General features: G+C 46.6%; 1 protein-coding gene across 1 annotated transcript in view; it reads left to right on the forward strand.

Annotated features, from left to right (window-relative positions):
* The window catches only part of LOC308160686 (protocadherin-23-like), a gene marked incomplete at both ends in the record, with an annotated part of 73,220 nt that extends 50,764 nt beyond the window's left edge, over positions 1-22,456 (forward strand). Inside the window, 7 exon segments of the mRNA XM_080534629.1 lie at positions 7,055-7,266; positions 8,141-8,292; positions 9,124-9,254; positions 15,428-15,714; positions 16,318-16,456; positions 19,859-22,374; positions 22,376-22,456. Of these exon segments, the coding sequence (XP_080390755.1) occupies positions 7,055-7,266; positions 8,141-8,292; positions 9,124-9,254; positions 15,428-15,714; positions 16,318-16,456; positions 19,859-22,374; positions 22,376-22,456 (3,518 nt within the window).
* Positions 22,457-22,863: the final 407 nt, after the last annotated feature.

Here is a 22,863-nt window from a genome sequence, read left to right on the forward strand (position 1 = left end):
TAAGGTAGACTTTGGAAGATGAGGGAGCAAATAGTTATCATAAGACTGACTATGATGTGATTTACAGTAAATGTGACCTGAGCACCATACACATTACTGTAAGTTGTAAGCAGATTGTTCATGAGTTCAAACAGAACAGAGAGCAGGGCTGATGAACTGGCTACACATCCACCTGTCTGATTTTATTGAACACAATACAGCACACATGTACTATCTTGTCAATGGTAGCTACATCCCTGTTCTCTATCTCATCCCCCAGGGACTTCACAAAGCCAACAGGAAGTGGCCTGCCCATGCAGGATTTGGATCACGTGTTCTGTAAAATACCAAGAAGTCTTTGTTGTTACACTGTTACAAATGTTGTATACAAATTGTTAGTCATACTTTATGCTGTGTTGTTGAATATTAATTTAATGTAGGAGTTTCAATGAAATTGTTGATCCTTTATAAAGAAATATATGAATCAGAACTTTTGATTTCAACTTTTGAGCATATTCCGATTAATACAGGAATATGGTGTGCATGTAAACGTAGTCATTGAGATGAAAAGCAATATCATACAGTATGCAATAATATAGTTCAGATATGATACAGTATAGGAAGTTCAAGTAGTACTCATTGATTGTTGGACACCTATGATCATAATATCCAATAACAGTGATCATTAATACAATTTAAAAGGACTATGGTTACAGAATATATCACATAACCTTGTTTTGTGGGATTTGGAGCTTTGTATACTGTTCTGCACAAACAACGCAAGCTACTTTCCGAATCCCACTCCCTCAATACACTGTTTACAGTCATGCTTGAAAGTCGTCATCAGACAATGGGACTTATATGAAGATCAAATAAAAGTCTAAAATGTGTGGAAATTCCAACAGGGTTCACAAGCATTCAAGCATGATATACCGGTACAGTATACGGATCCTGCTGTTGACTCATTTTCACCATAGACCTTTTTCAATTATTGTCCATTGGATGTAAACATGATTTCAACTTTCTTGACGGCAAATGTATTCATGTGATAAAACCTTTGGTGCCAAGATAGCTGTAGGTTTGCCAAACTCTGAATCAGACGACATACTCTGAACCCTGATGCCTCTCCCTTGAAGATGTCCTCGCATCATCTTGTATCCACAGTTGGGAAACATTTGCTGGATATCAGAGATAATGGTGTCCAGGTGCTCATCTTCCACATGAGAAAATAAATCTGATACCCTATTGTGAAAAAAATATATATTCAGAATCAGAATCAGAATGACTTTATTCGCCAAGTAGTTTTCACAGAATTTGCTGTGGTTGTTGGTGCATACAGACAACATAAGAATAATAAGTATAAGAATTAAAAAGCAAGTAGTACAAAAAACGTCTAGAAGCAATTTATATATTTTGTGATTATAGATTGTAATATGTATGACATGACATACAGTTTACATACTGTGATGTATGTGTGTCCGTTCATAGGATGATATTTAGATTAATGCTGTGTACTAGAAAGTGGCATTGTGATTTAATCTGACTAAGCATGCTTATCTCAAGCGTTGGTTTTAGTTTCAGTATTCAGATCAATGAACGGGACGTCCACTTTTGGACGGCCCGGTCGGCCATTGGTGGTGATCCCAGTCTTGAGGAAATTCTTCACCCAAAGAAATTTGCCCCATTCTATCCAACAGCCACTCTACGAGAACACAACATCATTAGACACAGTGTTTTGCTCCACCTGAAGTAGGAGCCCATGGATGTCTCGTCGTACAATCCTGAATGTGTCCATGTTGTTAACCTTAGGACAACTTTAATGGCTGATATGATACTATATAAAGGCTAGGCTATGACACTATGGAAAGGCTGTGGCTGTGGACACTCAAAAGGCAAAAATTGCAGCAATTGGCGAAACGGCAAACTACAGATCTTACAGTTTTTATAGTCTCTTCCAGCTCCTCCCCCACAGTGCCAAAAACTCATGTCGGAATGAAATACAATGCAAATTAGCACTGTGATGTCAGAATACAATGCAAATTAGCACCGTGGCAACACTCGAATGAAATGCACTCATGTCGAAATACAACGCACACATCTCGAAATAATATACACATCTCCAAATACAATGCACTCATGTCGAAATGTAATGTGCTCATGACGAAATGTAATGTACACATCTCCAAATACAATACGGCTGTATTGATTTCATTTTGGGACAAATATGCCGTATTTTTGCATTGTATTTAGTATTTTTGCATTGTATTTAGTGTTACACATGTAACACATGTACACTTGTATTGCATTCCGGTATGTGTATTGCATTTGAATGTGGCACGATCCGCCCTCCATAAATACCACGTTCATTCATAAAATGACATAAGGGATGGCAGTTTTAGAAGGGGGATGATTTTGACTGTTTTTATTGCCATCCCTCCTCATCCCCCCTCAACTCGAGTGCTGCTTATATAGTGCCTTTATCCAAAGCACTTTACAACGGCCTCTCATTCACCCATTCATACACCAATGGTGGCAAGCTACCATGCAAGGCGCCGGCCGGCCCGCTCATTGGGAGCAATTTGGAGTTCAGTGTCTTGCCCAAGGACACTTCGACATGTGGCCAGCCACCCTGTATTTGCCTTTATTAAATCTTTCTTTAAGATAATCCTTCACAGGAGATTCTTTGTGATTGGGAAAGAAATTGGGGTACAGGAAAGAATAAACTACAACTTCATCTGTAAGAGGTGTCGGGGGAATATTAACCCTTGTGTGGTGTTCACTTTTTGGACCCTTTCGTACTCTTCGGGTCAAGTTGACCCGGGACATCAATGGGGTTTTGAAAGCACTTTTCCTGACACGGTGCTCCTAGTCCCAATGGTGACCCGTACAAGGGAGTATGCTCAGGGTGCAAGATAGCCCCAAAATAGCCCATAATATTAAAGAGCGCCTCCTGTGGGCACAAACAGGTACTGTACCCATTAATGCACAATAGGTACTGTGTTCACATTCAAAAGTGTATATTTTGTTCTGGTGGACCTAGGGGGCTGCCCTTTGGAGGGGCTGGAGCAGAGGGTGCCTAATTATAACCCTCAAAGTGTCAGACCCCTGGGAATAGGTGGGGCCGAACGGCAGCATGATGAGTAGAGGCGTTTTTACGCACATGATGCTCCTAACTTCCACTAAACAAAATCCACTATAATAAAGACTTGGTTGTCATAAATCATACTTATCTAGGAAAAATGTAAATGAAACAATGTTTTTATTGATGTTTATTATTTTGAACTTATATTCTCAATTGATTTTCAAAGCATTATAATCAAAGCTGTAAAAAATACAGGTGATGAACAAGAATAATGCTACAAATGCTGAAACACAAAACATGTGGAATGTACACTGTTTTAGTCACTGAAATAACACTGGTTACAATTGTGTGTGCATGGGCATGTCTGTCTACACAACACATCAACACAGCATTTGACAGTATGTGTACCACAAATGTACTTTTTGCAGTTGCTGCATGTGGTCCCTGTCTTTGTGTCCTTTGAGGGTCCACACACCTCGCAGCGCGTCCTGGGCATATGTTGTCTCCTTTGGATATGCGGTGTCACCAGTGCCATACCTAGCTCCTCAAGGAAAATACGTCGTCTTTGGAGCTTCCTTTGGTTCCAGTCTGGGTTGACTGCCATCCAGATTGAAAATGCATTGTAGGCTGAAACATCCAGGATGTTGAAGAAGATCACGAGAGGCCACCGTAGAGTTCTTCTTTGGCAGCTGTAGCAGGCCAGCAGCTTGTCCAGGTTGTCTATTCCACCTTTGGTGGCGTTGTAGTCAAGTATGACCTCTGGCTTACGGTCCTCCCGGCCACTGATTCTTCCATCCCTATGTAGAGTGCTCATGAGCATCACATTCTTGCCCTTTTTTGGTATGTAAGACACCAGGGTAGTGTTGGCTGTAAACACAAAGTTGAAGGAATGGACTGGCCTGTTCTTCACATTTAGAAACTGGGGTGGGAGCTCTGTCTTGTTTTTTCGGACTGTTCCAACCATTGTCACCTTTCGTTTGAGAAGTTCCTGTCCCAGGCTGTAGGATGTAAAGAAATTATCTCAGGTGATGTTATGGCCACTGAGGCCCTGTGACATATCCAACACCACCCGTGTCCCCTGGTTTCTCTCAGGGGCTCCTCCCTCTGGCTTCCCTGTATAAATTTGCATGTTCCATGCATACGATGAAACGGCATCACAGGCTACCCAGATTTTTATTCCGTACCTTGCTGGTTTGGAGGGCATATACTGCCTGAAGGGGCAACGACCTCTAAACCCCACAAGCCGTTCATCCACAGTTAGATTGGGCCCAGGGTTGTAAAGAAGTGGAAGCCGGTCCACCCACTTGTCCCACACCGTGCGGATTGCAGCCAACTTGTCCCTACGCCGTCTAACAGGTCTTGATTCCCGGTCATCAAACCTGATGACCCTCGAGTAGATATTGAAGCTCTTCAGAGACATTGTGGCTCTAAAAATTGCTCTCCCTGTCTCCACATCCCACAGACTTTCAGTCGACTCCCCTCTTGACCTATAGACACCTGCTAGGATGAGGATCCCAAAATAGGCCTGTAAGTGTGTGTTGTCCATTTCTTTCCACTCCTCCCCGAAAACACGTCTCCCCTCAAGGTTGGTCATATCAAGAATTATTTTCTGAATTGAATCAGTAATCAGCAGCTCAAAGGATGACTTGATATCATCAACATGAGTCACTGCCAATCGTGTGGGCCCTGGTACCATCCTTATAATGTTAGCAGCTGAGCGGGGGGGCTCTCTCATTGGGGATGAAGACCATTCAATTTGGCCATTCTTGGACAAATATGTGTGGGCTCCTGCAGTGGCTGGCTGTGGGGCTCCTGCAGTGGCTGGCTGCGGGGCTCTTCCAGTGGCTGGCTGCGGGGCTCTTCCAGTGGCTGGCTGTGGGGCTCTTCCAGTGGCTGGCAGTGGGGCTCTTCCAGTGGCTGGCTGTGGGGCTCTTCCAGTGGCTGGCTGTGGGGCTCTTCCAGTGGCTGGCAGTGGGGCTCTTCCAGTGGCTGGCTGTGGGGCTCTTCCAGTGGCTGGCTGTGGGGCCCTTCCAGTGGCTGGCTGCGGGGCTCTTCCAGTGGCTGGCTGCGGGGATCTTCCAGTGGCTGGCTGTGGGGCTCCTGCAGTGGCTGGCTGTGGGGCTCCTGCAGTGGCTGGCTGTGGGGCTCTTCCAGTGGCTGGCTGTGGGGCTCTTCCAGTGGCTGGCTGCGGGGATCTTCCAGTGGCTGGCTGTGGGGCTCCTGCAGTGGCTGGCTGTGGGGCTCCTGCAGTGGCTGGCTGCGGGGCTCTTCCAGTGGCTGGCTGTGGGGCTCTTCCAGTGGCTGGCTGTGGGGATCCTTCTGCTGCATGCTCAGAGTGAAACTCATCTCCAAATTCACTTTCAGAATCAGAATACTCTGAATTAATTTTTACATTATCCTCATCTGAAACATCCTCCCCCCCTTCAACTTCACTATGTTGCTCACTCTCTTCTAATATTATCTCCACGGCCCTCTGAACACTGTATCTTTTCTTCATGTTGCTGGTGGAGGATTGTAGTTGAAATGACCTATACACTGGGATGGAGAGCTATTTCTCTCTTTTATCCCTCCCATGATGTGCAGGTGCAGTACAATATTATTATACATTTTTTTTACAACATTGCACTTCAAAGGGTAAAAAGTGCGAGAGCAGACAGCTTCTCGGCGCGGGAAAGCCAGAGCAGACGGCTTCTTGTGCAGGTGTGAGGAGTCCAGTACAATATTATTCTTTATTATTATTATACAATGTTGCATTTCAAAGGGTAAAGAGTGCGAGAGCAGACGGCTTCTCGGCACGGGAAAGACAGAGCAGAGGTGTGTGAGTGAGTGAGTGAGTGTCAGTGTGAGTGTGTGTATGTTTCTGTGTCTCTGTGTATCCGGGTCAAAATTACCCGAACACCTTATGAAGGACATAAATGTGTTGGGGTATTGTAGGATGTGTGTAAAAAAAAAAAGATTTTTGTTTTTTGTTTTTCATATAAAATGAGCCAAGGCCATGGAGTTTCAGATTGATAAAATGTATTCTTGTACCATTTCTCTTTAAGTAAAAATTGAAAACGGGTCAGGTTGACCCGAACACCACACAAGGGTTAAAGGAATATATTTCTGTCAAATATGTATTTTCTTCCCTTAATATATCTTTAGGAGTTATCAATGGTTCATTATCATTAGTAATTCATTTTGATATATTCTTTTTTGAAGAATTCCTATTTTGAAGTTTTAGAACGAAGGCTGTAGCTCTCTCTCCTTTTTCCATCCCTTCCGCCTTTTTCTTGAGCTTTTATTAGGTCTTTCTTGGTAGAGGCCCTCCGATTCTTTTTGCTTTCCGTCCAATTCGTCAAACATCTCATTAGGTATTTTATTAGAGCTATCTACAATCCTGTTTAATACATCCATTTCTTCTAACAATTTATGTTGTTTAATTTTTCAGTGAAGTGAATTGAATTGCCTGGCCTCTAAAAGAACACTTAAGAGAACACTTAAAAGAACACTTAAAAGCATCCCATACTACATGGGGGTTTGCTAAGTCAATATTCTAAGAAAGAAAATCTGATAATTTAATTAGTTTTAGTTATAAACCTAGGGTCAGTTAACAGACTTGGATTACATTTCCAGTACCCATACTCGTGGTGTTTCAGTGAGCATTAAGTGAACTGCAATTAATTGATGATCTGATCTAAAGCAATCAGCAATTACCGCTCTTGCTACTCCCGTTGGGGGCGGCCGTGGTGCAGGAGGCAGAGCAGGCGTCTAATGATCGCAAGATCGACAGATCGGCGGTTCGAGCCCCGGCTGGCGACATGTCGAAGTGTCCTTGGGCAAGACACTGAACCCCAAATTGCTCCCAATGAGCGGGCCGGCGCCTTGCATGGTAGCTTGCCGCCATTGGTGTGTGAATGTGTGTGTGAACGGGTGAATGAGAGGCCGTTGTAAAGCGCTTTGGATAAAGGCGCTATATAAGTGCAGTCTATTTACATGCTTGACACTCCCCAGGTGAGATCACTGTGGGCGACGGAGCCCGTCTGGACTACGAGGAGAGCCGGCTCCTCCACCTGGCTGTGTTGGCCGACAGCGGCTCTGGGACGGCCCACTGCAGGGTGACGGTCTCCCTGGGGGACGTCAATGACAACTCCCCCGCCATGGGGCAGGGCCTCTACCGGACCTCCGTCTGGGAGGGGCAGCGGCCCAACACCTACGTCATGCAGGTGAGGCCGACCGGCGCTGAACCTGGACTTTTCTTTGCGCAAAAATAAAACTGAACACATTATTTGTGATCTTTATGCCCTATGTCTTGTGCTGCAATGCAATGTAAGGAACAGAAGCCTAAGAATTTGACTCTGTTACAGTTGTGTAATGTGACGTAACGATAAACTTGAAACTCGAACGATGGTTTTTCTTCCCTTTCTGTAGCACTGTAACTGTGTGCGGCACTAATTCTTGTGGAAAGTTTTTTCTCGATCGTTGAGATGTGTTTCACTCGCTTTGGAACAAACGTACTTTGTTGTGAGTCGCTCTGGATAATAGTAATAATAATAATAATAATAACTTTTTATTGTATAGCGCTTTTCCTGCAAATGTTGCAGCTCAAAGTGCTCTGCGTCTGCTAACGGACTAGTGTGTAAAGGTGAAACGCTGATTTCGTGAATCACTGCCCCCCTACTGGCTAAATCTTGTGTGTTTAGGGAAGCGTCGATCAATGTGCATGGTCCCTGTCCAAGTAAATTGAATGAAGTCAAGTAAAAAGTAAAGTAATACTTAATTACTTAAATTACTTAATACTTAAAGTAATACCCCTAGGCTCTGGAATAGCCTCACCCTCCACCTCAGATCTGCCCAGAGCGTCGAGGCTTTTAAAACATTAGCTAAGACGTATCTCTTCTCTCTGGCCTTTGACCTGAGGTGAGGCTGCCTCCCGACACGGCACTTTTCTGCGCCTGTTGTATTCTGTATTGCACCTTGTTTTTGTTTTTGTGTATTTTTATTTGTTGTTTTCTTTTACCTGTTTTATCTGTTTGGGCGGCTGTTTTTGACTTGAATACATGTGTACGAAGGTTCCCTTCTGTCCCTCCTATCCTGTAGGTGGCGGCGTCTGACGCGGACAGTGGTGTGAACGGCCAGGTCGAGTATTCCATCCTGTCCGGTAACCTTGACGATGCGTTCGTCATGGACTCTGTGCGAGGGATCCTGGCGACCAACGGCGTGCTGGACCGGGAGACGACGTCGTCTTACAAGTACGACCACGTCGCTCGGACGTGTCTCATCCGACAATGGACCTATCGCTAAGCCATGCCCCAAAATAGAAATTGTCCAATCATATCACAGCAAAAGTCACTACAGGCAGAAAACTCGGACAAACAACTCGCTAATATCTGATGGTGAAAAGCTTCTAGACTAAATATTCTTAAAGATATTCATCTTTAAAAAACATGTCTATTATTTGCTGTGGTAAATCCGAAATTTGAACTCCCGCCATTGTAAGTCATTGAATGTCATTCAGTCACGGCCGGTCAGTCAGTCACTGTGAGTGAAGAATTTGAGCGAGCATTGTTTGTTTGTCCGAGTTTTCAAAGGGGGCGTGGCTTAGCGATAGGTCTAATTCCGACATGCGATTATCTCATTCTGCTTCGAATACAGACGTGCTGTGCTCTGCCAACGCCAGAGACGTGAGAGTCTTGATGATTCTGTAGATGTAGTGTGTGTGTGTGTGTGTGTGTGTGTGTGTGTGTCTCTGTCTCTGCCTCTCTCCCTCACTCTCTCACTCTCTGCCTCCCTCACTCCCTCACTCTCTCTCTCCCTTTCTGCCTCCCTCTCTCCCTCCCTCTCTCCCTCACTCTCTCTCTCTCCCTCTCTGCCTTCCTCACTCCCTCTCTCCCTCTCTGCCTCCCTCACTCCCTCTCTGCCTCACTCCCTCTCTGCCTCACTCCCTCTCTGCCTCTCTCCCTCTCTGCCTCTCTCCCTCACTCCCTCACTCTCTCTCTCCCTCTCTGCCTCCCTCACTCCCTCACTCTCTCTCTCCCTCTCTCCCTCTCTGCCTCCCTCCCTCTCTCCCTCCCTCCCTGCAGGCTGGTGGTGCAGGCCTCAGACAGAGGCAGCCCTCCCCTCAGCAGCACGGCCACAGTGAGGGTCCAGGTAGTGGACGTCAACGACAACAGCCCCACCATCCCCCCCATGGAGCCTGTGGTCGTGGAAGAGAGTAAGGCGCTGTTGTAGTTTTATATCATTTATACTGGGAATTGGGGTCTCTCTGCATACTGGGGAGTCTAGCACTGAAGGAAGGCCTTCCCTTCCTGTAAGAGATGTGCCAAGAACTGTGGCGCAGATGATTAGGATTGGTCAAGCAAGAGGAGTGACTTCATCAGGCAGGAAACTGCTATAAAATGCTTGCCCCTCTGACAGGAAAGAGCTTTTTGTCTGCTACTTTTTCTCTGAGCTGCTGTAACTTTGCTTAATAAAAGCTTTAAGCTCTTTGTGCTTTATAAGTTCTACTCAATCTACTAAGAGTCAATTAAATCAACAACAGCCCGCCATCGTCGAATCAACCATCCTTTATTCCCCTTTTTAATAGACGGAATGTCTGTAAGGTGATCTTTCGGCAGCCATTTACTGGAGCGAACAGTGAAGCCAGCCCAGACCCTGCACGGTTTTCAGCCACAAATTTTCTTCCAAAGTTGTCATGACGACATTTGACGTATCTGCTGTAACCACAAGCTAATCTGCGGTAAACTTGGCGCTGTGACTCGCATAGTGTGAGTTGGTCACTGGCACGAGAAGACACATCTAGTTTAAATTCTGACATGTTCTGACCCTTTTGGGTCTTTTCTACTCATACAGTGTGAGATGGGGGCGGCCGTGGCGCAGGAGGTAGAGCCGGCGTCTAACGATCGCAAGGTCGGCAGATCGGCGGTTCGAATTCCGGCTGGCCACATGTTGAAGCGTCCTTGGGCAAAACACTGAACCCCAAATTGCTCCCAATGAGCGGGCCGGCGCCTTGCATGGTAGCTTGCCGCCATTGGTGTGTGAATGTGTGTATGAATGGGTGAATGAGAGACCATTGTACAGCGCTTTGAAATAAGGCGCTATATAAGTCAGTCTGTTTACCATTTAGATGCTCTATGGGGAAATAAACCAATGGGAATGTCTCCCCTGTACAGGACTAGCCCTCCTTCTAACGGGTTAGGTATTTTGTGATGGGGCGCTTAGGTGGAATAGTGGGTTAAGCGTCGACCATCTAACCGCAGGGTTCTCGGGTTCGCGGACATATCCTGCATGTCATCCCTTCTCTCTCTCTCACCCATCCTTCCTGTCATAATCTATACTGTCTCTAACAATAAAAAGAAAAATATTCTAAATATATATATATTTTGTGAGGACTTTAGAGGGTCTTACCCTAACAGGATTCTAAAAGAGGCTTAGGCTACTGGCGAATAGATTCACCCTGCTGTTAACTGTCTACGTCCTATAGTCTCCCCTGCTTCCTCTTACAGCTATAACCCATGAGTGACCTACAAAAAGGAATAGAACTCATAAGCCCCTATAGTTAACAACAACTCTATTCATATGTGAGTGCAAGTGGATGTGGTTGCAGGAATAATATTTATTGGTAAGTAAACTTTTACCCAAAGGAGATATTAATAAAGAGACTAGAATAACCCCTGAGATCCTATAATGTGTATCTTTTGTATGATTACAAGAAGGGTAATTCAACCGTAGGTGACTGTTACTTATCTAAACAAACTCTAATAATAACTTTATTTATATATTTTATTCAAGCTTAAGCGTGACAGCATAGCAATGGCAGAATAATATACAGTGGGGTGCAAAAAAATAATGTGGGCACCCCTAGTCAAAATGCCCTTTACAATTAATATGAATATAAGTGAAAAGAAGCAAACCTAACCTCTAACGGTACAAAGTGAAACCTGACACATTTCATCACATTTTAAAGCAAGATCCATTTTTATTTTTAACTTCTTACAGTTTCAAAATAATAAAACAAGAAAAAAGGCCTTGTGCAAAAGTTTGTGAACCCTGTCAGCTAGTACTTTGGAACTCCTCCGTGGGCAACTATAACAGCTTGCAAACACTTCCTGTAGCCAGCTAAGAGTCTTTCAATTCTTGTTTTGGGAATTTTTCCCCGTTCTTCCTGGCAGAACAGAGAAATATTATTCGCCTTCTTGCATGCACGGCATGTTTGAGATCATAATTTTATTTTCAATAATATTCAAGTCTGGGGACTGTGATGGCCATTCCAAAACCTTCATCCGTCTTTACTGGAGGTACTTCATGGTTGGTTTTGAGGTATACTTCGGGTCATTTGACAACAAAATTTCCCCATTGGGGACAATAAAGGTTTTCAATCAATCAATCAATCAATCAATTGTCTTGCTGGAATACCCAACCTCTCTTCAACTTCAATTTCTGGACTGACCTTCAAACATTAGCCTCTAGAATGTCTTGATATTTGGTGGAATCCATTCTTCCTTCCACTGGCACAATATTGCTTGTGCCCCCGACTGCTACACAACCCAAAAGCATAATGGATCCACCTCCATGCTTAACAGTTGGCATGGTGTTCTTCTCTACAAATGCTTCACCCTTTTTTCTCCAAACATATACCTTCTTTGGTTGTGGCCAAAATGTTTTTGTTTCGTCAGTCTTCAGTCAGGTCTTTGTTGTTTAAGGTACACTGTATTGTTGTTCTGTGAACAACTAGACCGGTGTCTGCTACTCTTTTGCAGTGATGTGTGGGTTCTTCTGAGCATTTCTCACCAGATGTGTCAGGTCTTCCACGTCTTGCATTGACTTCAATTGTTCCATTTATTTTCCATTTTCTGATGATGTTTCTGACAGTGGAAATGGGTAGTTTGAAACGTTGCAAGAGTTTTTTGTAGCCTTCTCCTTGATGGTGGAAGTGAACAATCTTGATTCTGACATCCTTGAACAACTGTTCAGAGGAACCCATGGTTTTTAACACCAGACACAACAGCCACCGCAGTCGGATACTTTAGAAGGCATGGAGTTACTTCAGAGTATATAGTTCAATCCTGGAATTATATTTACCTGACTCATTGAAGCCCTAACGAGTAAATCACCTTGGTCTGGGCCTTAGTAATCATCTTCTCAAAAGGTAACAAAGAATAATCCAAAAGGGTTCCCAAACTTTTGCACAGGGCCCTTTTCCTTTTTTTTTTTTTATCATTTGAATGAATGGTCTTTATTTGTCATTGCTACAGTACAGGTACCAAACAACGAAATTTAAAAGCTCTGAAAATTTTAAATAAAAAGAACCCTTGCTTTAAAATGTGCAGAAAGGTGTCATGTGTAGCATTAAGTGTTCAGGTTTGCTTTCAATCACTTGGAGATTAATTGTAACAGACATTTAAACCAGGGGTGCCCACATTTTTGCACCCCGCTGTAAGGATGGAAACATATAGGTCAGTCAAAGTCATACAGGTCAGTCAATGAAAAAATATTAAAACCTACCACTTTCCCTACTCTCTCCGACTATATCTAAATTTAGAGAGGCTCCTATCAGCACCGACGTGCGCACATCTGCAGAATACTCTCTCTTCCTCTATCAGCCCCGTGCTGTGGCTCCGGAGTAGCAGTGGACACGCGTCTCGCTTCCCCTTCCAAGTGACGCGTTACCTCGACCACCAGCTAACCTCTCGCCCAAGTGGCCCTGCTATTCACCTACGGACAATGCCAAGTGGCGGTGGAGGAAGGGCCCACACTCAGACGGCCTCTTGAAAAAGTCCCAACTACTAACACCTCGAAATTCAAAGGCTTCGGAGACCGTGCCTTTTCACAAGCTGCACCCCACCTTTCTCCCTCAACCACTCAGAGACTCACCCTCACTCTCCACTTTTAAATCCCACCTCAAAACCTACCTGTTCTCCCATGCATACAACCTCCCCTACCTCTAACCATCTCCCCTAACCCTGCCCCCCCCCCCCCCCCCCCTGGACATTGCTGTGTTAATTGTTCCCTGTTGGTTAACTCTGTGGTCTATGTGCTCATGTTATCTGTTGCTTGTTGTTTCTGTGTCTTCTGTTTTTTCCATATTGTCAGCGTCTTTGAGCCCCGGAAAAGCGCTATATAAATACAATGAATTATTATTATTATTATTATTATTATTAACACCTACGGACAACGCCAAGCTGTGATAGAGCGAGAGCTAAGTCTCCAGGTAGCCGGAGGAGGGAATATACTCTGAAGTGGACAGCCCTCCAGGCTGGGGGGAATCCCTTGTCTAAGTTTGGCTCTGTGTGTGCAACCTCGCCCCGATCCATCCTCCTCAGGGCCCGATGGAATGTCCATTTAGATGCTCCTGCCGTCCCTATTCATGTCTATCTCTGAGTATGAACTCAGTCTACTGCTCACATCACACATCACTTCATCATGGAAACATACTTTTCTGCAGATAACTCTCCTGCAGATGCTCGTATGATTCAGAGCCCTTTGACGTAGTCAACCCTCAAATAAGTCTTTGTCAACTTTCCAGTCGACATCTGGCGAAGTCATTTCCTCTGTCCCCCAACCTTCATAACTCTTCAACCTTTATGAACATTCATCACATGTTTCAAATGTTCAACAATTCACATTTCAACATGAAACAATCCATTTCGTTATTCTTCATTCATAAGGATACATTCTGTTAGACATATTTGAGCACTTTGATTATGGTTTACTGTGTCGTAAAACACTGGTTACATTGTACTGGTTACCAAACAATCAATACTCTGTATAGTGATTACACTGATTTACTACCTGATTCCATGTTATTGTTTATAATGGATTACCTTCAATAAAACATTCAGATCATATCATGTGTACTCAGACCGTCATGCAGGCTCTTGAATCACTCTTGATCTTCGTCCCCGTGGAGGGGTTAGGTAGTCTTCCTCCATGAACTCAGAGCACTGACTCGATCCCCAGAAAAGAGGAAGAGGTCACTTCTGGTGACCGTGTCTCCTCCTTAATAATAAGGAACTATCTTGGCCCTTTCCCCATCCTCTTACGTCTTGTTGTCCTTTTGACCCCGCTCTTGGCCTTTCCTTTCTTGGAACTCCTGGTCATCGGCAGGCCTAAATGGGATTTAAGATCCATGTCTCAGTTTTTCCAAGCGTACGCCTCCGAGTTGACCTCCCGACCGTCACGTTGGATGGTTCTGACTTATCATCCTGTTAAGTTCAGAATAGATTTCAAGATCCTTCTGCTTGTTTATAAAGCTCTCACTGGCACAGCACCAGAATATCTGAAATAGTTTTTGCTAGCATATCAGCCCAATAGAGCTCTCAGGTCTTCTGACGCTGGTTTTCTCTGCGTACCACATGTACAAAAGAAGAGATTTGGTGAGGCTGCATTCTCATTTTATGCCCTGCCATGCACTGCCAGTTTACATTAGGGATGCAACCTCCAAGTCAAGACTAAAAACCCATCTTTTTAATATTGCCTTTAAATGACTAAATAATAAAATTATGATTATATAATAATTGGAGCACTTTGAGCTGCAACGTTTGCATGAAAAGCGCTATACAAATAAAGTTATTATTATTATATATATATATATTTTAAATTATTATTATTATCATTACCTTGTGCGTCCCCTCTCCCCCTTTGAAGGCTGAAACCCGAGTGTCTATGGCGGTGAAAACCCACGCCTCAATGAAATTCACACGCGGCGCTGAAGTAACGCGAGGTTGACGCTATATAATTTAGCCCTTGGCTTTGTCCTGGCTGGCTCAGGGCCAAGGTCTGGCATCTAGGGAGGGGTCACTTCCTTCTTCCAATATTGTTGTTGCTAGGGGCAACCATGACCCAGGACGTTTCACTATAGCCAGAGGCGCGACATTAACATTGACATTTTTGGCATTTAGCAGACGCCTTATTCCAAAGCGACTTACAATCGATACATTTGACTAAGCAAGTGAATCATCAGTTCACCAGTTGTAGCAGGAAGAGTAATCTAGCTCAGGCCAGAGGCCTTTGGCAGTCGTCGTGATAGAAGGTAATATATATATATATATATATTATTATATATTTTTTAAATATATATATATTTATATTATTAAAAAATATATGTTTTTTTATTTTTATATAGACACTGGAGAAACAGAGAGACAGTAGAAGGAGACACAGTATAGGGGAAAAGCAGGTGTCTCAGGAGACGCAGTGCTGGGTGTTAGTAGATGTCTCAGGAGGAACAGTTAAGGTGTAGCCTGAAGAGATGGAGGTCTTCAGTCTCCGACGGAAGATGGGTAGTGACTCTGCACTTCTGACAGCCGTGGGAAGCTCAAAGCCCTTGTGATGTCACCCTATCAATTCTACATGGACGCCTGCCTCCAATGTCTTCCTCCTCTCCAGATCTGCCGGCAGGCTACACAGTGACCCAGGTGACGGCCGTGGACGCGGACCTCGGCCCCTCCCTCACCTACAGCTTCGCCGACAACGCCAGTGCGGTCGGGAGCTTCGCCATCGACCCCTACACCGGGGTGGTGACCCTGACGCGACCCCTGGACCGCGAGGAGCGGCCGGAGCACACGCTGGAGGTGTGGGTGTCCGACTCCCTTCACCTCTGCCCAGGTCAGGTGGAGGTCCAGGTGCTGGACGTGAACGACAACGCTCCGGTCTTCACGCGGGAGTCCTACCAGGTACGGGTAGTTAGTTACTACCAAAGCAGCTGTTAGTTTCAGGATGATGTACACAGAGGCCTGTTTGCGTCCATTTTTTGCGGCCTGCTTTTGGAGCACAGTGTGTCTATATTATATTTATTCTTGTTTTATTATGTAGTTGATATTATTGCGATTGTGTGTTTTATTGATTACTATTGTTCTATTATTGTTTTTGCTGTGGATATGTTAAAGCACCTTTAGCACTTTAAGTGCTATACAAATAAAACTTGTTATTGTTATTATTATTATTATTATTATTATTATTATTATTATTATTACTGTTACCCCTTGAGGTCCAAATGGTAGTTTGTGTTTTGGAGAAATTACTTGCATCATATGAAGAGTGTTCAGTTGGCTGTTTTTGTTTATTTCATATCCTACCAGTCTGTCACATTGACATTCACAGTCACATTCCTTATTCAGATTTGCATTCTATAAAAGTCAACTTTGCGATGTTTTTGCAGTTATATTTCTGATAGCTGTATATTATTATTATTTTTTTTATTTTTTTTATTGCAACATCATTAATACAGCAGGTTAATTATTCATTATTTGATATTGACCCTGTGTTTTTACCTCTAGGTGGCGCTACCGGAGCTGGCCTCTGCTGTCACACTGGTCCTGAGTGTGTCTGCTACGGACCGAGACTCGGGCCTGGATGGCCAGGTCAGCTACAGACTCCTCTCCCCGCCCCAGGGCTTCCACATCCACCCACACAACGGTAAGGCTGCTCCCCTGGACATCTCTTGAACCCAGAAATGGTGATTCATATGAACTTTTATGATTTGAAATGTCATCTATAGGCCTGGTGGATGAAATTCAACTTGGTTGCTAAAAGTTGCATGTTGGGCAATTTTTGTAATTAGCATATTATGCAAATGAAACACTAAAAACTGGAAATGGCAATGATTTTGCTTCTAGTTAACTTAAAAAGGTGATCTAAGAGTCTAAGTCCATGTTTGTGATGTCCAGAAAGTCATCTAGTACCATGGTGCAGTCATGCAACCTTTCCTCATTAGCAAACGTTGCATAAATTAGGTGTAAATTAGGTCAAAATCAGGAAATGGCTATATTTTCCCGAATACGTCAGTGTCATCACTTAGTATGGTGGGTGACATTTCAATCATAAAAGTTCATATGAATCACCATTTCTGGGTTTACTATGGGGCCCTATGGGGCTTCCAGGAGACTATAGAGGACGTAGAGGTGGTCGCCCAACCCTGGTGTAAACCCCACCTCAACTCAGATTCTAAGGTCATGTGAAAGTCTTCATGATGGACCTATTAAACGTTTAATTAATTAAACGTTCGGTCGTTGGTAGAACCCGTCTGGAACGGTCGAAATGGATCACTGCTTCAATGGTCACAACTGAGAAACTGCAGCTGCTGTCTCTAAAGCTCGTAGTGAACTCATGGCGGAGGCCGTACAGACCGGGCCCATTGTCCTCCTCATACCAAAGCACAGAGGCGTCCAAGGACAAGTCACTAAGAATCCAAGGCAGAACCATATAGCTGGGCCCGCGAACAATGGATCTTATCCTCCAGTGAGGATCCAAAATAAGGCCTCCAGTTTTATTCAAATGAATCGGCCTGTCAAACGCAGCTTAAAGGCGCTAGCTGTCTCAATGTGCTTTCCAAGGTTCATGTCTTAAGACTGTCTGGCAGCGTGGTTTTATTATATTCGTCTTTTATATTCCCTCGTTTAAAATCCAATTTTTCTGCCGTGGCTGGACTTGTTTTTCTACCCGTGCCAAGAAATGAGGTTTTGGTGCCAACGGTATTAAGCCCTATGCCCAGTGTTGCTCTAGATCAAGGGTTATCCAGAGTGTTCATACTCACACTGCCCATGTACAAAAGAAGAGATTTGGTGAGGCTGCGTTCTCATTTTATGCACCCAAATTGTGGAATGCACTGCCAGTTTACATTAGGGATGCAACCTCAGCACATATGTTCAAGTCAAGACTAAAAACCCATCTTTTTAATATTGCCTTTAAATGACTAAATAATTAAATGATGATTATATAATGATTGGAGCACTTTGAGCTGCAACGTTTGCAGTAAAATGCTATACAAATAAAAAGTTATTCTTCTTCTTCTTCTTACTATTATTATTATATTATATGTTGCCCTAGGGTTTGCCATTATTTGCAGGCTCAGATGTGTGAAGAAGGGAAAGAGAGACTGGGAGAGGGGAAAGACAAGAAGAATGTGGGAGGCGATGGAGGGAGGTGTAATATCAGAGAAGGCTGAAAGAGGGTGGATGAGACGGAGAGAGAGATGGGTGATGAGAGGTGGCAGATATAGGTGTACTTTGATAAGCCGAGGGAAGGAGAGGGAGACAGGGCTCCCACGGGTCCTTGAAATCATTGAACGTTTGTGAATTTGCAAAATAAAAATTACGGTTTTTAACGTTTTTGGAAATGGACACGGGTCATTGAAAGTGCTTGAATTCTCCTCTCTCTCTCAATTTAAAAAATATATATATTTAAAAAATGTTTACTTAGCTCATCAACTAGTAAATAAGTCTCTGTATTGCTTAACTTTACACATATTTCACAATATATAGTTTTGCTGTGCTGTGGTAGAGAAGGCAAGAGACCATCGAGTGTTCACACATTCAAGCCTCTCTTTTTAATTGTTGTCTGTGAGCGTATAGTTCCTATTATATAAATTCTCTTCTAGGTCTGTCTCAAACTATGCCGTGTTGGGTCCTTGAATTTGAGGGAATTGAGTCTTGAAAGTCCTTGAATTTGAATTTGATGTTTCAGAAGGTGTGGGAACCCTGGAGTGAGTGAAACGGAGAGCAAGAGGGGTCGTAGATAGCGAGGTCTCCTTATGAGCCCAATCTCTCTAAAGTGGCCCAAGCCAGCCAGCCAGGCCTGGCTTTTCTTTTTAAAAAAGTCCGGAAAACACCAGAAATGTCGTACTGTACGCCACGGCACGTTTGCAATAACACAGCCCAGCACTAGTATGTCATATCGGCTCAAAACATGTCAACATGACTGATGTGGTGCCCTTTAATCAGCACATTCCTCAACCGGTAAAGGATATGTACTGAACCAGACCAGAGAGCTGAAGAACACTGAAGCCTGCATGAGCCACTAATGACATCGAAAGCTTTCTGGCATTCTGCACCACCCCCCCCCCCCCCCCCCCCACCTTCTATCATTCAAGAGTGATTTGTAGCCTCCTCCTTTGAGGCCCAGACTTGAATATCAGAGAGATGTCGGCCATGTTATGTGGTGAGAGCTACTAAACGGGAAGTGACAGTTGGATTTGCCTCAACATTTGAAAATTGAGCCTCGCAAGAAACCGTCTCTTGATCTTAACTGGAACCAGAAATGTGTTCCTTCACGGTTCCAGTAGCTTATGGGTTCCACTCCTGTGAGTTATGGCGTGTCTTGATGAGATACTATATAACTGGGGAGGCAGCTATACAAAAAAATGGACTGGCAATAACTTTGTCTCGTTGTATTCACCTAGTGTGTGTGTGTGTGTGTGCGTGTGTGAACAATTAAGCATTTGTAAAAACCTTGTGTGTACAAAACCTTGAGTGTAATCTTGCCAGGTCGAGTAATGTCATCTAAAGAGCACTTTTACTGGTTAAAGTTTTCCGCTGAAAAACACAACTTTCATATGGTTCTTACTGTGAAAACTGTCAGCAGAGTGTGACCGACAGAGTTCGAACCTCAGAGATCGAACCCAGAGTTCGAAATTCTCACATGCTCTGCAATACTATTTTAGCCCACTGACCTAAAGCCTAGGCAAGTCTTCATGTCTCAGGCAGTCACACAAGTCTGTGACAAGCCTCTAAAGTCATTACAGTTTACAAAGGTAAAATAGATATTTTCAGTTCAGTACTTACACAAATAAGGGTATGTATTGCTAATGGTGATACAACGGTACATTTAATTAGAAAAAATATATTTACTAACATTTTTTAATGCATTTGATATTTAAAGCTCACTGCAGAAGATGATGACAGCTCTTCTGAACTTGTTTGAAAATAATGAGAAAAAACATTAAAAAAAAAATATAGTCTAACTACAAACATTCTCTCTCTCTCTGTGTCTCTCTCTCTCTCCCTCTCTGTGTCTCTCTCTCTCTCTGCCTCTCTCTCTCAGGGTCAGTGTTCACTACCAGGCCTCTGCAGGACGTCACCAGCGACCGCACCATCACCCTCCTGGTCGAGGCCCGAGACGGAGGAGACCCCGCCCTCTCAACCCTCACCTGCGTTGACGTCCTGGTCTTCAACGCCAACCACCACGCCCCCCTGTTCCCCCAGGACCACTATGCGCTAACGGCCCCCGAGGACACCCCTGTAGGAACCACCTTACTGACCCTCGCCGCCGAGGACCGGGACCGGGCGTCCGAAAACACCCACCTGAGTTACGCCATCACGGCGGGGAACGAGGAGCAGAGGTTCTGCATGGAGGAGGGAGTGGAGGAGGAGAACCAGCAGAGGGCGGTAGGGAGGCTGGTCGTGTGCGGCGTGCTGGACCGCGAGGCCACGGAGAGCTTCACGCTGACGGTGACGGCGTCGGACCGCGGCGACCCCCCGCTCGACGGCCGGGCGGTCGTCGCGGTGACGGTGGAGGACGTGAACGACAACGCCCCGGTGTTCGTCAGCGCCGAGTACCGCGTCCGGGTGAGCGAGAGCACGGCCGCGGGGACCCGGCTGGCGGAGGTGATTGCCCAGGACCCGGACCGCGGGAGCAACGGCCGGGTGCGCTATGACCTCGTCTCAGGGAACGCCCGGGGACGCTTCCGGCTCGACCCCGACACGGGCGTGGTGGAAACGGACGCCCCCCTGGACTACGAGGAGGAGGCGGGGTACGCTCTCACCGTGCGAGCGTCGGACGGAGGCGGGAGAGTCTCCTTCGCCGTGGTCCACGTCATGGTGCTGGATGAGAACGACCACTCCCCTTACTTTGTGTTCCCCGCGGTCGACTGTTCCGTGCGGGAGAACCTCCCGGCCCTCACCCCGTTGGCCTGTTCGGTCCGCGCATCGGACGACGACAAGGGGTTCTACGGCCGCCTGACCTACTCCGTCCTGTCCTCCTGCGTAGAAGAGGACGTGGGCAGGAAGGAGCCAAAAGAGCCCTTCTTCGCTGTCGACCCCCTCACGGGCAAAGTCCGCACCCGATGGATCTTGGACTACGAGTGGGAGCGCGAGCACTGCTTTGTGGCCGAGGCGCGGGACCCGGGAGGCCGGGCGGCGCAGGTCCGGGTGCGGGTGGCCGTGGAGGGGGTGGACGAGTTCAGCCCGGTGTTCACCCGGAGCGAGTACCGCTTCCGGCTGCTCCCGGACGACGGCGTTGGGACGGCGCTGACGGTGGGCCATGTGGCGGCCACAGACCGCGACGCAGGCCCGGACGGGGTGGTGGAGTACTCTCTCGCCGCCCCGTCGCAGTTTTTCCGGGTCGACAAAACCACTGGCGCAGTCGTCGCCGTCGTCTCAGGGTCCATTTACCGTAGGAGAGCGAGCGGCGGGGAGGATACGGAAGAGCTGATCGTCAAAGCCGCCGGCCCCAAACCGGACTCTAGATCTTCTTCCTGTGTGGTGTCGATCAACGTTTCCGGCTCGGGTTCCGAGGTTCTGAGGTTCGGGTTCCAAGGCGCCCGGGTGGTCGGCCTCACCGTGACGCTCACCGTCTTCCTCCTCCTCCTCGGCTTGGCAGCCCTGGTCCTCCGCCGCAAGACGAGAGAGGCCGCCCTCGAGAAGGCTGCCGCGAACGGAACGCTCGGCCGACCCACCCGTCGAACGTCCCGCAACATCAGCGTCGGCCTGTGCGAGCTGAGAGGACCGATCGGTTTGAGGGCGAAGAAGGAGATGTTCAGTCCCTTGAGGAATTCGGATTCCAGCGGTCGGGGCTCAGCGGAAGGCGAGACGGCGGAGGACCAGGAGGTTGAGACGATCGACCAGTGTTGGTGCCGCGAGAGGATGGGATCCTCCGTCTCTGTCTGGAGCGAAAGGGTTCCAGACTCTGGCGTCCCGACCTGGGACACCGACCGCGCCTCCTGCCTATCAGCGGACGTGGGATCTGCGGCCTCCGGGGCATCCGTCGCCCCGGCAACGGCGAGCACGGAGAGCCTCCACCACTTCGTGGAGGAGGGTGGTGGCGAGGGAATGCTCCCGCAGACGCTCCGGGCAAGGGACCTCGAGGAGCGAGCGAGAACCAGGGGCTACGTGCCCCTCTGCGACAGCCGGGCGTCCCTGGGGGTGAACACGGGGTCCGCGGTCTCACTGACGTATCGCGAGGAGCGACTCAGAGGCGGCTACGCCTGGGACCCCCTGGCGGAGCCAGCCTCCGGCTTCACCGACGTCGGCCTGCTGCCTGACGAGGAGCTGGAGGGGGGCCGCGAGGGGCTGGCGTCAGAAGCCTGTTCCCTCATGCACCCTCCCCCCCCGCCACTCATCACAGGGGTGGCGCAGGCGGGCGTCAGAGCCGTGCCCCCTAGGATGCCGCCCCCTAGCCCAAGTCGACGGCCCTCCTATCCCAAGTACGCTTATTCCCCCCTGGGTAGGAGCGCCGGGCTCACCCCCTCTGCCGCCATGACCCCCAGCTTCTCCCCCTCTCTATCGCTGCTCACCGTCAGGACCCCCAATGTGTCCCCCGTGGTTTCAGAGACCGGCTTGGGGATGGGGGGGGGTGTGGAGTATCAGGCTGGACCCAGGGCCCCACACTGCTAGCCTCCTGGATGGAGACATGCAGATGTAGACTGAGAGGAAGACTTTTGTCCTCTGAACGGTGGGTGCCAAACGTTTGCACCCATTCTTCTTGTTTCTTAGGCGTTGGATCATGTATCGGTTCCACAGTGCTTCATTCTAGAATGACTGTCGATGTTAACATTGAACCTAAACACACGCTGGCCCTCGAATGAGGCTGGCAGGTCACTGCCAGAGACACCAGGAGCTGCCAGCCAGCAAACTGGTTCTGTGGGAGCCAACACACGGGCATCGATCACAAGGGCGTCCCACACTAACATACGTGGACATACTCAAGAAAGATGCAGGAGCGGAAAGTACCGGCGAGCTAGCCAGATGTATTGAAGATCGGGATGACTGGAAGCGCCGATGGAGTTCTCGTCCGAGGATGACCTAGTAGTACACAAGTGATGTACAAAT

The sequence above is a fragment of the Nansenia antarctica genome (assembly GCF_963989245.1).
Source record: "Nansenia antarctica genome assembly, chromosome: 6".
Classification (NCBI taxonomy): domain Eukaryota; kingdom Metazoa; phylum Chordata; class Actinopteri; order Argentiniformes; family Microstomatidae; genus Nansenia; species Nansenia antarctica.